We start from the raw sequence: 15,186 nt of genomic DNA on the forward strand, positions 1-15,186 counted from the left end.
TGTGAAATGTATAATTGATAAAGATGCAGACTACACGAGAATAAATACATCCCATGCTATTTTATTTATGTAAGTTCCTGTTAGATCTGGAATCTGGATCTGGATCCCACTCCAGTCCGGACCATCACTGAGGCAGACAGTGCCGCTGGGACAAGTCTAACATCATTTAACATCATGGAAGTGGCAATGGCCTAAGAGAGCCACTGCTGCACCCAGAGGGAGTAGTGAGTGTATATAGGGTGTCCCTGTATTACAGTACATCTAGTGTTTCCCACAGAGCAACGGCCAAAAAACAACCTGTGATTCAGTTTTCACAAGAGCAGATAAGGCACATGTGGAGGATTGCTTGTTGTTGAAGTTCCAACTTTTAGGCTAGTTGATGATTAAGTCTCATTCCCGACTCGTTAAATGCTGACGCTTCTGGTTGGTCGGTCTGGCCTGCAACCAAACCAAAGAGTCATTACTTGGGCAGAAACATTGATATCTTACTGTGCTAGCTAGGTTGGTAAGTCCTATTTGTAAGATAACTGATTGTTGAGTCTTAGTCCCAACTCATCAAATACTGCTTTGGGTTGGTAGATCTGCCATCTCTCTGGTAATGAATGACATTCCAAAAAACCAAGTGCCCTTACAAGCTTTGACAAAACAACCACATAAGAAGGGCTACATTGAATTGAATCAGTGTGATCACTGAGCACATCTCTTTTTTCTAGTGTGTCTGGTCTCCATAGATCATTTGTGAATGTCAATAGATGGCAAGTGCAGAGCAAGGGAAGATTGTAAAAGGAAAAAACACTAAATTGGTTGCCATATATACCTGGGTGGCTGTGACTATACCTGGGCAGCCTGCCCAAGTAAAGTCTACGTGTGGGAAACACTGATACTGTCTGGGTTGATAGTAATTCCTTTAACAGTTTCACTTGGCAGTGACAGGTGTTTTACAGAACAAATCAAGGCAGGTTAAAGAATGGCTGGCAAAAGAGAACTCATCTGATATAACAGGAATGAACTTTGGTAATTGAGTTCAAACATATGAGCAACACGCCTTGACCAAGAGAAAAGTGTGTTGATGTAAAAAGTGGGCTGAGGTAAAAGTCCCTCCATTAAGCAGATGGCTATTTGGCGTGCAGCTGATGCTTATGACCCTGTGCAGCCCCAGCTATAAATCTGATTCATTTTTAGTCACACGCCCATAGCCAGTTGAAAGCAGCCTGTCTTCTAAGACAATCCTCAGGTGAAAGCGCTATATCAATATAATGTATCATTATTATTATTATAAATTAGTTGTTAAGGATGATAGAGGATGGCCTGGTGACAGGAGAGAGCGTGCCAAGGCTCTTATACTGGTTGTCTTGTTGTATAAGAAAACATAGTTAAAGCTGTTCAAGTCAATATTTTTATGTAAAGAATGAATCAGTTATGTGTGTTTTACTGAAAAAAAAAATCTGATAAACCCATTGTTTGCTACTAGCAGCTCTACGACAGACAAAGTGAATATATTTTCCAGGTGGCCAGAAAAAAATATCTGTTGTTGCAGATTTTAAAAGTTCACCTGTCTACCCTTCCTTTTTTATGCCATGACCCAACGACTGGGCTCACAGGGCAAGTCTGACTAAAGAATACCACAATGTATTGTTTCTCAATTAATAATGCAGAATAAATAATCCATCCTATTAAACCCAGATTTCCAAGTAAGGATTAGTAAAACAAAGAAATGCTAGAGGTCCCTGACACCGGTCACACCCCTCTCTCAAGTACCACACCTGCCAAACGCACTCAAGCCTCCAAACCTCGTTAACCCATGCTACACTGCAACGCCCCGGCCACCTCCCTCTCCTCCAAACCCCTCGCCCAGCGCCAGCCCCCTGTCTGACCCCTACCCTCATCCTGCACCGCTCCAGCCCAGAACATAAACAGCATCTTGATTCAAGAATTGGCACGGATCCAACTCAGTGTCTGGGGACTTGTGGAGAGCCTATTGAAGTGAATGTAGATACCGTAACCCCACCCCTAGAGAGGCGAGGTTAATTATTCTACTGTATATATTTAAACTAGCCAGACGCCTTACATGAGAGTATTTAGCTTGATGCTGTGAGTTATCAAAACTTCCCATGGTGGGGTGACCTATAGGAATGTAATGTATGTGAGACACGGAGTGGTATTGTGGCAAAGATAAGTGGCTTGCTCTGTTGTATTGTGTTGCTGTGGGCCGGAGATTCCCCCCTCTGATTCCCACCAGCCTTTACCTCTGTAGAAAACCATGGAAATGTTGTAGAGCTTTATCATGAAATTAGTATATATAATATCTTAAATTAAAAAGGAAGAATCCTGTCCTCATACAACTATAAATCATTTAGTGAAGAGTTCGAAAAATGGTCAAGTGTTAGAATTTACTATAGGCAGTGCATGGTTTTACACTGAGGACTGGTCAAAACTTTTATACTCCACTAACAAAAAATGAAAATTGCAAATGATTCCAATTATGAGCCTTGTGGGTGTGTGGGTGAGCTAGCTGTTGTTTTCTGCAGCTATGCGACGCTGAAAGACGGTGAGAGAGAGAGTTGAACAGAGCATCTCTGTCTTCTGTTTTAATCAACAGATTAGATGGTAGTCACTCCTCACTGGATGTGCTTGTTGCACATGTTGATTAGTCATTAATTGGCAGCTTTCATTATTTGCGAGCAGCAGCGTAAAGTGGGGCTATAAGAGAGGGCCTGATGTCATGCCGGGGGAGGCTGAATAGCACCAGTCTATGAGAGAAAGGCCTTTTGGAAACGTGGACAGTGCCTAATTGGATGAGGATTTCATTGGGCTGCTTGGGAGGACTGGTCTTATGCAATGGCAACGATGAATGGACGGAGCTTGGGAGCGATTGTGCTTGTGCACAAGTTGGCTGCAATGGTGGCCCCAGAGGGCTACGTTAGATGGATTCGCCCCCTCTTGATACCATCTTTACCACACCTGTTGGTAGCACGTAACTTCTGTAACTGACTGATGCTGTAAAATATACATGAAGCTGATGAAACTATAATTGTAATTTTACAAGCCAGTAAAATGTTTAACTTGTTTAAGGAAATCACAGGAGTTCTATGTGACCCCTTGAGAGGAAATGGGAGCAGGATTTGTTTTACTCACACTTAGGAATGCTAACAAACTGAATAAAATCATATTAAGAAGGACTTAACTTAAGTCCCATTTCTAAGTACCAAAGTGCACCACTACAAGCCCCGATCGCTTAAGGTCTAAATATAACAGTAGAAAACCAGAGGGCCCAAAAAATGCAATTATAAAACAAAATACATGCACCTATTGTCCAAAGTGCCTTAACCAGAGCATGACAGGGCATCAGAATGAGGTTTAGGGCTGTGCTATAGTACAAGCACAGAAAAAAATGGCTGTATTGTTCTGAGGTTTCACACTGGGAAATGTTTCTCGGGAGGGAAAAAGGCTCTTTTTGTTTTTAACCATACGGTACATCGACCAAAGCCAACAAACCATGGCTTGTTTTGATTTTGCATCGCAGATTTCAGCTGGTATGGTGAGACAGAGATCAACTGAGGGAGATCGACCGAGGGAGACAGAGATAAAGGCAGCGAAACCAGGAGAAAGAGGAGCTAGCTAAAGAAAGCGACTGCGGGGAAGACAATGGAGTAGACAGATGGACAAAGAGACGGAGATAAACTGAGAGACGACAGACATGTAGGAATAAAAGCAACAGAACACGAGAGCAAGGGGGGAGAAACGGTGCACATATGCATTAGAGGGATCATTTCGTCCAACACATCCCCGTGCATCCACACCACATTACCTGCACCCGCCCGAGCGAGCATGTGGTCCCTCAGGTGTTCAGTTACCTACAGAATAAAGGCAACATTCTTGCCTCTCACGCAGGCTTGGGTTTCAGCCACATTTGGACCAACACCAGACAGTGAGAAACCCAATCCACTGTACACTTTGGTGGTTAGACAAGCAAGCATTGCATCACCTTAGGTCACAAGTGGAAAGCGGTGAGAATCAGGTTTGTACAGGTCCGTATTTACAGTATGGAGGAGGAGAGAGAAGAATAATACCGCAAAGTTTTTCCTCTGGCAAGGGTTTGAGTTCTTAGAAATGACTCCTTACAAAGCAGAACATGATTACTCAGCTGTTATAGCTGAGATACCAGGTACATAAAACATTAATTGGGCTGTGCTGTCAACAGTAAGTGGTCACATTAGTCATGGGAACTGTTAACCTGTGGTTAAAAAGCAATTTATACAGCTCAAATGCAAAGGTTTGTAGCTTGCTTTGAGGCCAAGTATGGGGAGTGAAGCCAATGCAGAACACGAACCCCAACAATAACAGAGGAGTTTCTAGAAATTACACCGATTATGCAACTTAGTACAAACTTTAGCCATAAAAACAGATAACAGTCTCTCTCTTCTTTGACCACTGACAGCTCAGCTGAGCTTTTTGCTTCAGAGGGTGAAGTTGCTTTGCTTTGAGATCCAGGCAGAGTCAGTCTACTGACATGAACTGTGCTTAGGTCCCCCAGCAGGTTTGGGTTAATGGTGTCATGACATCAGGGACGGGGTATTAACAGTGCATAAGCCTAGACTAACCAGTGCTGAATGACTGCTGGCTGACGCAAGACCCAATGGAATGCTGTCTAGAGCACGGCCACAAGCTCTTATACCACCAATACCAGCTAATAGGATATGTTTTTCCCCTACGGACGGCAGCTGAAATTATATGCACACAGAGTCATGTGCATTTGTAAATCAAGAAAAGTGCTCAAGTTTAAAAAATGAGGCTCAGGTTTTGGTTGATGCGACAAACCTCTGGGGTGATTACTGCAAAGCGTGCAGCATTTCTATCAAAAGCCAGTGGGGTATGAGCAGCAGAACCAAAAGTGCATTTCAGATTCTCCAAAAAACAAAAACACACAAGTCTGACGAGCAAGTTGAGTATAGCTTATTCCAAGTATAATTATGTGCGATATGTGCAGTCAGCAGCCTCTTGGCAGCCTGTCGTCTTGCAGAGTTCATGCCCCGTCATGCCTGTGCTTACTGAGCATGGACTTGAAATAGCAGGACTGGTGCTGAGGGGGTGAAAGAAACCGCAACTAGAGCGGTTGCCATGTGCACAGAGATGTGACCACAACATAATTAAATGAAAGAAAAAGCAGGAAATAATGGGCAGGGCCAAGGAAAAGAGAGATCCTCCTTTGGTTATGAATGAGAGCGTGTCAGAAGAATCACGTGCTTGAAGAGACACCACTATAGCATGTTTTTGGACTGTATGTGGCAGCTGCAGCCACGTGATCGCGCTACTTCGCGTTCAACCACCCTTTGGAGGCTAACATACAGAGGCCCATGTGCAGTATGTAAGAGCTCCAGTGTTGCCAAGTTGAGTGGAATATAAAAGGTTGGCAAGATGCATTTACATATAAGTATACAGGATTTTAATTCATCCAATATAAATTACCCCTACGGCTTGGTTTTATCCAGCGTTTCCTTTATCACACAGGTTCCACCTGTGGTAATGGAGGATCAATAGCTCTGCCTGTGCAGCTGACAGACCCAAATCTAGGCCTATCCTACATTATTGACCGGGAGAGACTGTTATCTTGACATTTCAACAGGTTTTCCCCTTTAAACTGTGCACTGACAGTACCTAGAAAGGTCTTACCAGCGTGCATCCTTCCAGCTTCCTAGCTCCACGTTCCCCACTGTGAGCTCTCATCTGCATTCCCGACACACGGGCCGACGTCGATAGCTCCCGGAATTATAAATTTGGGTGCTTATGCAACTTTTCTGCAGAGACCACATGCAGCCCATAAAGAAATTGATTTGGAAGAGTTCCCACATGACACGGCGGATCAGACCATCCATGAAGAGCTGCTTTGTCAAGACGTTTCCACATTAAGTTAGATTAGATAATGATCAGGCTCGCTCCTCCTCGCTTTACCCTCACCATCATTGAACGCAGCCTCTCGAGGCACTGTACAACCGAACAATGAGCGGGCGAGGGGTTCCTTAAGATCGTCACATCATGCAGCCCGGTTTGATGAGACTTTCCCAGCACACTCCCTCTGGGACACTGATACAGACTTGCTTACAAGCACACCGACAGCACTTTTTGCTGTCCTGCTCCATGATTCACAAACTTCTTCCTCCTCATTGTGGTTCCGCCGCCCATGGCTCCTACACAACTTACTTGGGACCTCCTGGAGCCCACCCAAAAGACCCCCCTAGGGGTCCTCGCAGCTCACTTTGGGAACCACTGCAGTGGGGCTACATGAGTATCCCTGGGAAAACGCCAATTCCCCCGCCCCTTCTCCCCACCCCACCCCCAAAGCAAACGCTGCCAAAAGGATAAGGCGATAAGGCGAGACTGGCGAAACTCTCACAGAATTGAGTTGCGGCTGGGAGGGTGGGGGCGCAACGCGGGGATCTGGAGTCCTACTGGATAGAAAGTAGGCTATGGGCCACTGAAGACTGCTGTTACGCAATTGTAAACAAGGCAGGCTGTCGGGATCAAAATACTGTTCGGAGACAGACCCGCGATCAGTCAAACTATCCGGATAGGTTCGGGGGGAATGCACGCGCACGAACACCCGGAACAGCGTAAACAGCTTTAAACCCCCTGTCCACGAGGAGACGAGAAAACACACAAGTTAATTCAGACTCGACTGCAACAATAAACTTGTCCTCGGAGTTCAATGAGTGGATGTCACAGAGGAGAGCGCGGAGCCCGGGTCCCGCTGGACGGGTACGCGCAGTGCGCACGTGTGTTCCGAAACCCGCAGAACAGCGCGTGTCATCACAACTGCACATTAAACTTTTAGCACACGCGCCCGCTGCCCACCACTCCCCGTGGACTTTTAAAACACACACCACACACACACACACACTGAGAGAGAGAGAGAGAGAGAGAGAGCGACACACAAACCGGTGAAGCGCGAGAACGGCGTCTTCATCCCGGCAGCATGCACTCACCTCACAGCCGGATCAGTTGGAGGAAGACTACTGCCGTCAGAGACAAACACGGAGAGTGGCAGTGGAGATGCAGGGACAGTCGGCAGCAGCGGATCAGGCCACGGTGGTCAACATTCCCGGACTGGACAGATAGACAGAGGCAAGGAGAGGAGGTGGAGGAGGAGGAGGAGGTGGCGGATGATGAGGAGGAGGAGGAGGAGGAGGAGGCGAAAACAGTGGCCGCAAAGACTGCAGGCAGCTCATCTCATGCGGCCGGGGAGGACACACACACACACACGCACACAACACGCACACAAACACACACACACGCGCACACAAACAACTCCTCCCTCTTCAGGCGAGACCACGCCCACGAGCGAGGGGTGATTAATGCGGCGTTCACGTCTTATGGGAATAAGGGCGTGTTCACGGGATTCCGCTTTTTTTTTTTTTTGAAGAGCTGTCTTTTCAGCGGGTGCTGTTATAAACACACGGAGCTCTGTTGCAGAGTGTGTGTGACTGTGCACGATTCTTCACAGGTTGTATGTTCGAGTGGTTGAGTTGTGTCGAAAAAGCTCTTCAAACATTGTTTTGATGGAAGGCAAATGATTTCTCTCCGACCCTCATTAGGTGCTCTTAGTGTGTTCACAGCACCAATAGAAACATTGAAATGATTTTATTTAATGGCTTAGACTGACTTTAAACGTTAAACGGGCTGCATCTTTCTATGGATCTGTTGCATTGTAAATACTGTGTTATCAAACAACAACCAATAAAGTTTTTATCTCGGTTAAAAGTTAAGACCACACTTTTTAATTACCATCATTAAAAGAATGGTAGATGTACTGCTAATTCAACTTTAGATGGTAGTTATTTCACAACAGCAACACACAACACACTGCTTTATGAACCATTATAAAGTTGCAAGTGATGTTCATAAACATTTAAACTAAACCTAAGCATTTTGTTGCTTGTTTACAGTTAAATAACTATCAAGTTAAGGTTCATTTGTTGTAAATGTACCAGTCCTTGATGGTGGTTATCATGTCTTGTTGCCAAACTTAATAGTAGGCCTGTATAATAATTAAAACATTTTCTTCAGTTTCTTCATTTTTGCCAACTGATTATTCCTCAATACCTTTAAAACATGTGACACTGTTAAAACAATGCATGTAAGGTAAATGTTTTGAATAAACAGGGCGACGGACTGTGTGTGTTTACTGGCTGTTAGACTGAAAAGACTGGAATGGTAAACCGAGGCGGCGACACTGCGAGTCTCCTGTTATGATGTGCCATGTGACAAAGCTTCACTTTTAATTAGACGCTCTGCTCCAACAAGTACGATCAGAAATTCAAACACCGGTGGCTGTGAGGTATGTTTATTGCTCAGGAGGGGTTCAAATCTCATTGCACCACAGTCACCTCCCTGGTTGTGTTTATCCCTCTGAGCCTTGTGAGGGTTATTGCATAAGACCTTCGGATGTTTATGTGACTGAGAGCAACATCAAGAGGTGTACGCTCAGCTCAAGTGTCACTGATAAGGTTAGAGGTTAATAAAACATTAACACGGAGGAGCATCGTTCCTACACCTTGTCTGTAGTCAAATTCAAGCACTTCTCTTTTCCCATCCAAATTTACATCAATGTTAATCACGTATTTGTAGACATATATACACTCAAAATGATTATTTTACCTCATCACATAAAATCAGCTGTTATTGTGCTTTAAACAGCCAAAATGTGCTCGTTTTTATTTGCGATTGCATTTTACAGAAGGGTGAGGGAAAAAAAGCAAAGACACAGAAATGTATCAGCCGTCTGAAAGTAGACTTGGCCTCCTAAATAACCTGGCTGAGCCGATATGAAATCACCCATAATAAAAGTACAAGGATTTCCACCACCTGTACAGAGCCCGGAGGAATGACATGCACCACAGGCATTGACTTGAATTGAACCCAACAGCACTGTGACATACATGACAGTTCATCTTTCACACCGCCCGTGATATTTCAGCTTCACTGGAGGGAAAACGCTGTGGGAGTCTGAAAGTGCACGAGGTCATGAGTCCTGAGCTGTGTGTGTGTGTGTGTGTGTGTCTGGATCAGGACAACAGGGTGCTCACACTGCGTCTCCTTGGTGTTTAAACTGAAATACACTTCAAAAAGAGCAGACATTGTGCAGCGACTGGCATCACACACACAGGCCGACACACAAATACACATCACGTCAGTCATAGTGGTGTCAGCAGCATTCCTCCTGTGAGACTGAGACATAATCTACACACACATTATGTTGATTCCACCTCATCAGACATTCAGCATCACACAGGCCCTTTGTGCGGATTGATTGATAAGATACAGGGTAGACCGGCCAACATTAGAAAAACAAAGTCAATACAAACCCCCGCTGATAGTCGCCGTGTCTGTCCATCACTCATAAGTCGAGACTAACAAAGCTGTGTAATATAAGCCAAGGCAGTCAGTGGATGGCCCTCACTGAAGAGTCTCACAGTGAGTGTGCCATAGAGGGGAGTTGAGCACTTTCTCAATTTATTACTCAACTTGGGAGTAAAAAAAAGCCACATTTGAGTGTCTGTTGTGATCCAAAGTATGATTAAATGCTCAACATTTTATTAGTTAGGTCAGGTTTCCATGTGAAACTGTTATGGCAACAAATAAACACTTACCAATAAGGTTGGTAAAGGCGCGGGGCCAAACCTAAAAGGATTCATTTCTGTTTTTATTATCCGTATTTTGTGGTGCGATGTTCTGGTAATCCTTGATTCGGAGGTTGTTTACGTTGCCGGTATGGTTAGAATGGTTTGGAACCATAACACAGGCGCAAGCTCACGTACCATACTCACAACAAAAATACCACTCACACCCACCCACACACACGCCCTTCGGAGATTTGTAAGGCAGATTAGAATGGCTGTAGAGGGAGCATGGACTCTGACCCACAAAAGAGCCTGTGGTCCACTGCGGGAATTCTTCCCCGGCCAACAGAGCCAAGATATGCACTCCAACTCGTTCCACTGCTAAAACTGACTTAACATCATGCTGCACTGGTCAGTAAAGATCTGTGGAAACGAGGCACTGAAAGTGCAGCAATTGACCTTGTATAGGGGGGCACCCTGCACTCAATAGAAGATAGAACTAGTATTTGTTTGTGATTGAGTGAGTCAGTGAAAAGTGTGCAGTTTTACGGCAATTCACCCGAGATTTTCTCTTTAAGACGCTGTTAACGCCGCGACTCGTGTGGATATTTGCAGCGTTCGATCGCTTCTGGGGAAAAGATGGAGGGGGCACAATGACTTGTGTTTCAGGATTCAGGAATGCAGGTTAGGTTCAAGTTCTGTGAGAGTCATTTTGTGTGACCACATGGTGATGAGTCAGGGCCATGAGCTGCTGCCCGGAATAGTAGCTCATCTGTGGTGTGGCAGGAAAGGAGAGAGAGAGAGAGAGAGAGAGAGAGAGAGAGGTTGCAATATATTTCATAAGGACAGCAGGATGACCACAGTCTACAGGCAGCCACAGTGCTGGGAATGGCAAGGGCACATCAGAGTGATGCTTTCCAGGTCAAGGTTCACGCTACCATCTGCTGAACATTTGTCTAATTTGAGAGGGGAAGATGCAAACTTTGGGGGTAAATAAGGTGAAAACACAGGCATGTCTTTCACTTGATTACAAAATGATTTATTGAATCAAAAATTAGGTAGACAAAAACAGTTGTGCAACCTTCCCAGGGAAAAAACAAAACAAAAACAAAAACACAATGTGCACTTAAAACTTATAAAGCAATAGCTTATAAAATGTTCACACTATCAGTGAAACGGCCTCTCTATCAAAGAGTTTAATCAAGTCTTTCTCGCCGGAGATCTCTCTTTAGTTTACAAAATATACAATGCTACGATGTGCTGCAGGCTATTGTGTGTGGAAGCAGACGTGAAGCAACCCCTTCTAAGCTGAGTGGGGGGGGGGGGGGGGGGGGGGGAGGTCGGTGGACAAACAGAAAAGCTTGTAGGGTTTCACTCTCTCGATAAAACATTAAACAATCGGTAAAATATTGAGCAAGTGCTGAAAACTGAGCAAAAGTTGAAATAAAATCTAAACTCCTTTTACTCAGATTAATCTGACAATGCAAAGCAGCAAGTATTTACACCTGAATATGTAAGACGATTAGGCTACTTTATTCATAACCATACCATTTAATGGCAGCGGTCCACCCTCCTTCTCGCCATAACTACTCCACACTGTAAACTTCACCTACAGAGGAGCAGACGCAATAACACTTACCTAAAATCAAGGCCACTGATACACTAAACAACTGCTTTCCTACAACTGCCTGTTTGTATTGGACACTACTTAATAGTAGTGACTAGTTTATTCATTAAATAATCTCTTCGCTCCTGGTGGCATCCACCACCGATATACTTTAATAACAGTGCTTCAAAAATATTGATATGACCAGAAAAAGAGAGGCTCATCTCCAATATAGTCAAACATCAAAGGCACGGTCAGTCATATCTCTACTGTACAAGTATAAGTCTCTGCAGGGCATCGATCATGTATAACAATGTCTTTAGGTCTTTAACAGCAGCACAAATTAAAGTTAGAGACTAAAACAGGAGCACATTGAGCAAACAGGCACGAGTCTGTCACCACCATCCTACGCCTCCCTCAGAGCCAAGAACTGCAGAAGTTGGCATTACGGACCAGATCTGGATTTAATATTACACCTTAAAAAAATCAGACATTGTCAGTGGATCAATCCGAAGTGTTATCTTAATTTGTTGAACAGACGTGGAGTAGTTCAAATCTGGAAACATCATCATATCCAACAGAACAGATACCCATACAGAATTGTTACATCAAACACCATTCACATAACACTGACTGAGCAACAGTATATAAGGCATCCATAACTTAGATTAAAAAAAATGATCAGAGCAAAAAAAAAAAAAAAAGAAAGATCTAAAGTATCATAAACCATCTATATTTGCTTTCATTGGCACACAGTTTTGTACAAATTTCCAGTTAAAACTACTGAATTCAAGTACAGGTGGCAAGATATGTTCAGGAACAGCAGTTTGTTATGGAGATGGACACAGGATGGACTTTTCCCAGCAAGACAGTGTTAATGAAGCTTACTGAGTGATCTGATCTGAGATCTGAGAGTAGAATTAACTGCAAACCTTTTCACCTGCAACACCTTTATCAGACAGATGCTACTGGTGTTTGGCTACCAAGAGAGCGACATATCCCTTTTATACTACAGTCTTTAAGCATTAGTGCATCAGGTTAAGCACAAGGCCCCAGACTGGTGGCCAGAGCTGTGGAGCCCCCTTTTGATCAGTCTTTTCTTGACAGCATGTAGAAATAATTCTTTATCCTCTTTATTTTTTTTTTTCATAATTCCTCAGAAAGATTCAAACAAAATTCACTCAAAATGTGACTCAGTACACTTTTCCAAAACGTCTGTTGCAAAAGCACAATGGCAAAAAACAAAACTGAAATTAAACTTGATAAATGACTCCTCGCTGCGGTGATGGGGGCTTCCCCTCCTACTGCTGAGGGAGTGTCGAGGAGCTTGCTTGGATTGTGCCCAGTCTGCCGTTCACTTTGACGGTCTTTTTGGGCACAGCGACCTGTTCGACAGAGACACAACACGTCACGTTTACAGTTCCCCCCTCTCAGTGATGACGGGAGTAATAGTTCTTGGCACGAAGAGAAGAAAATGTCTGTGGTGTCTGGATGCTGAAAGAAAAAAATCACCCAAACTCGAAAGATCTTATTAGTTAACTTTTTTTTACCTCATCAGAACTGAAAAGATATGCGGTCGAGAATTCTTTGATTACTTCTCTCCTCCTAAAACTTTTCGGTCTCTGCAGTTGTTTCTGTCTGATTGAAATGACAGGAAAATAATACTGCAAAAAAAAAAAAATGCTTCTGGCAATTGTAATTTCACACAGCTGCTGACCTGAAAATGAACTTTATCTTCTTAGAAATATTCTCACAGTGGTACAGTATGGCTGTCAGATGAATCTGCGAATGTGTTACAATCTGCAATTCATTTCTAGTTTCCCGGCTGCTGCACCACAGGAGGGCTTTGTTCTGCCAGTGATGTCTTCCAACGAGGCGAGACGTGAGAAACCAGACTGAAGATGTGAAGAGAGGACGCTACTTCAAATCATATGCTTTTCTGTTGCTGTCACTGGCTTTCTTGCCTCTGTCTGCTTTGTCTCTGCCCATTTTTATGACAGACTCTCTCTCTCTCACTCTCTCCTTGATAATAGTCTGGCTGGGTGAAATTAAGGCGTCCTGTGAACCAAGACTCATGAGAAAAACTGAAAAATCCTATCAATATGATATCCATCAGTTGCTGTTACGATGCTAAATTTTACTTTGCTCCTGCTTTGTTTTTATTTCCCTGTTTTGCAGATGAGATCGACAGCAGTGTAATTTGAACCGAAGCGACATGTGTGATGAAGAGTTTATTGTTGTGTTTTCTTGAAGCAACTGCAGAACTAACTTTGACTCTGTGGTGTGAACGGTTGCTGTTTTTTTTCCGTGTTCTTACCTTTTTTAGCCTCTCTGCAGCAGATCCAGAGCGAATGGCCTCCAGCATAGCCTCCCTGGCCAAAGCAGGGTTCACGGGGGCGTTAGCACTTGGATGTGCCAGAGTGCTCGGCTTAGCCTGGGGCAAGAAAGGGGGAGGAGGTGGAGGTGCATTCGTGGGCGGCAGCGGCGGTGGTGGGGTAAAGACGGGAGGGGAGGGAAAGGAGGGAGAGGGGGGAGGGCCTGCACTGCTCTCCTCCACAGAAGCCTTCCTGAACTTCTCAAGCTCATCAGCAGCCTCAGATTTGGTCTGGAGGACACAAAGAGGTGAGACAATGGTAACTCTAGACACATAAACAGAGGCAGGGGCCAGCTGCTCTCACATCAGTGCATTTGAACTCGAGCGCCAGACCTTCCACAAGTGTATCTAACATCTGACACACGCACACACAAATTCTTTTCTGTTCTAATCTTTCTGCAGCTGTTTCTGTTTTGCACATTTGTATGATTTTATCTTGCTTATTTTTGTACTTCCATTGTGTTTTATTTATTTATCTACTTTTGCTTTTTTTAAGAGGCACAAAGTTTCTGAGTCCGATTTAGGCGCGCAGCATTCCTGAGATTCCAGTTCTGGTAAGAAACCTCCAGAATAGAACCGCAGATGTTTCGGCTACAGCGGCACGTTCTCTGCCCCTTTCATTCCACATGCGTCCTTACATGACAGCAAACCACAGCTCACAGTCCACACGGAGGGACGGAAAAAGACACCCATGCTTGCATAACCTGGTTCATACATGTTTGTGTGAGCTGCTAACTGGCTCACAATTTGTAATTCAAAAGAGTTTAACATTCGAAATTCCTTCTAAACATGCTTCTTATAATTGCGTAAGAAATACACGTCTTTGCTCTCTGAGTCGAACAAGAGCTTACAGTCACCCTCTGTGAGGTTGTACTATATGCTAAAGTGCTATGACAAAATTGTAATCCTGATGTTGAGAAGGTATGATGTTCATGTTCACGGTCTTAGTTTAGAGCATTAGCATGCTAACATTTGGTGGTTAATACTAAATCAGTAAAGTGCACTCAACAAAGGAATTCGGATTCACCTCCTGGGGACCACGAGTGTCTTTAAAGAAATTACCTAGCTTGTCTAAAAAGCATTATTGTTAATGTGTTAAAAGTAAAGAATTAACATTTGTTAGAAGAGTGTGGATACATTTAAGGGGCCATTTGAGAAGACTGAAAGTGCATGGTATACTCATTAACTAAGAGCTCAACCAATACTTGATTTTTGGGGCCGATGCCGATATTAGGAGTAACACAATTCCAACATATTTCGGTTGATACATCGGCCGATATACACAAATTTGAGATGATCCCTAGAGTAGAATTAACTGCAAACCTTTTCACTAGGTTAAGCACAAGGCCCCAGACTGGTGGCCAGAGCTGTGGAGCCCCCATTTTAATCAGTCTTTTCTTGCCAGCATGTAGAAATAATTCGTTATCCTCTTTTTCTTTCTTTCTAACTATTCGTCAGAATAAGTTCAAACAACATTCACTCAAAATGTGACTCAGTCCACTTTTCCAAACGTCTGTTCCAAAAGCACAATGGCAGAAAACAAAACTGAAATAAAACTTGATAAATGACTCCTCGTTGCGGTGATGGGGGCT

General features: G+C 43.9%; 2 protein-coding genes across 11 annotated transcripts in view; both read right to left on the minus strand.

Annotated features, from left to right (window-relative positions):
* grb10b (growth factor receptor-bound protein 10b) overlaps window positions 1–7,264 on the minus strand; it is a 75,025-nt gene extending 67,761 nt beyond the window's left edge. For 2 of the 4 annotated variants that reach the window (XM_030394048.1, XM_030394049.1), the window contains exon 1: window positions 6,981–7,264. The gene's annotated coding sequence lies outside the window, so the exon portion shown is untranslated. The remainder of the gene's footprint in view (window positions 1–6,980) is intronic. The other 2 variants (XM_030394050.1, XM_030394047.1) reach the window with 1 other exon arrangement.
* Window positions 7,265–10,631: 3,367 nt separating this feature from the next.
* Window positions 10,632–15,186, minus strand: part of cobl (cordon-bleu WH2 repeat protein) — a 59,273-nt gene continuing 54,718 nt past the window's right edge. For all 7 annotated transcript variants that reach the window (XM_030393990.1, XM_030393988.1, XM_030393989.1 and 4 more), the window contains 2 exons: window positions 13,538–13,825; window positions 10,632–12,605 (listed from right to left, as the gene is read on the minus strand). In XM_030393990.1, the coding sequence (XP_030249850.1) occupies window positions 12,522–12,605; window positions 13,538–13,825 (372 nt within the window). In that variant the 3' untranslated portion in view covers window positions 10,632–12,521. The remainder of the gene's footprint in view (window positions 12,606–13,537; window positions 13,826–15,186) is intronic.

The sequence above is a fragment of the Sparus aurata genome, chromosome 17, assembly GCF_900880675.1.
Source record: "Sparus aurata chromosome 17, fSpaAur1.1, whole genome shotgun sequence".
NCBI lineage: Eukaryota > Metazoa > Chordata > Actinopteri > Spariformes > Sparidae > Sparus > Sparus aurata.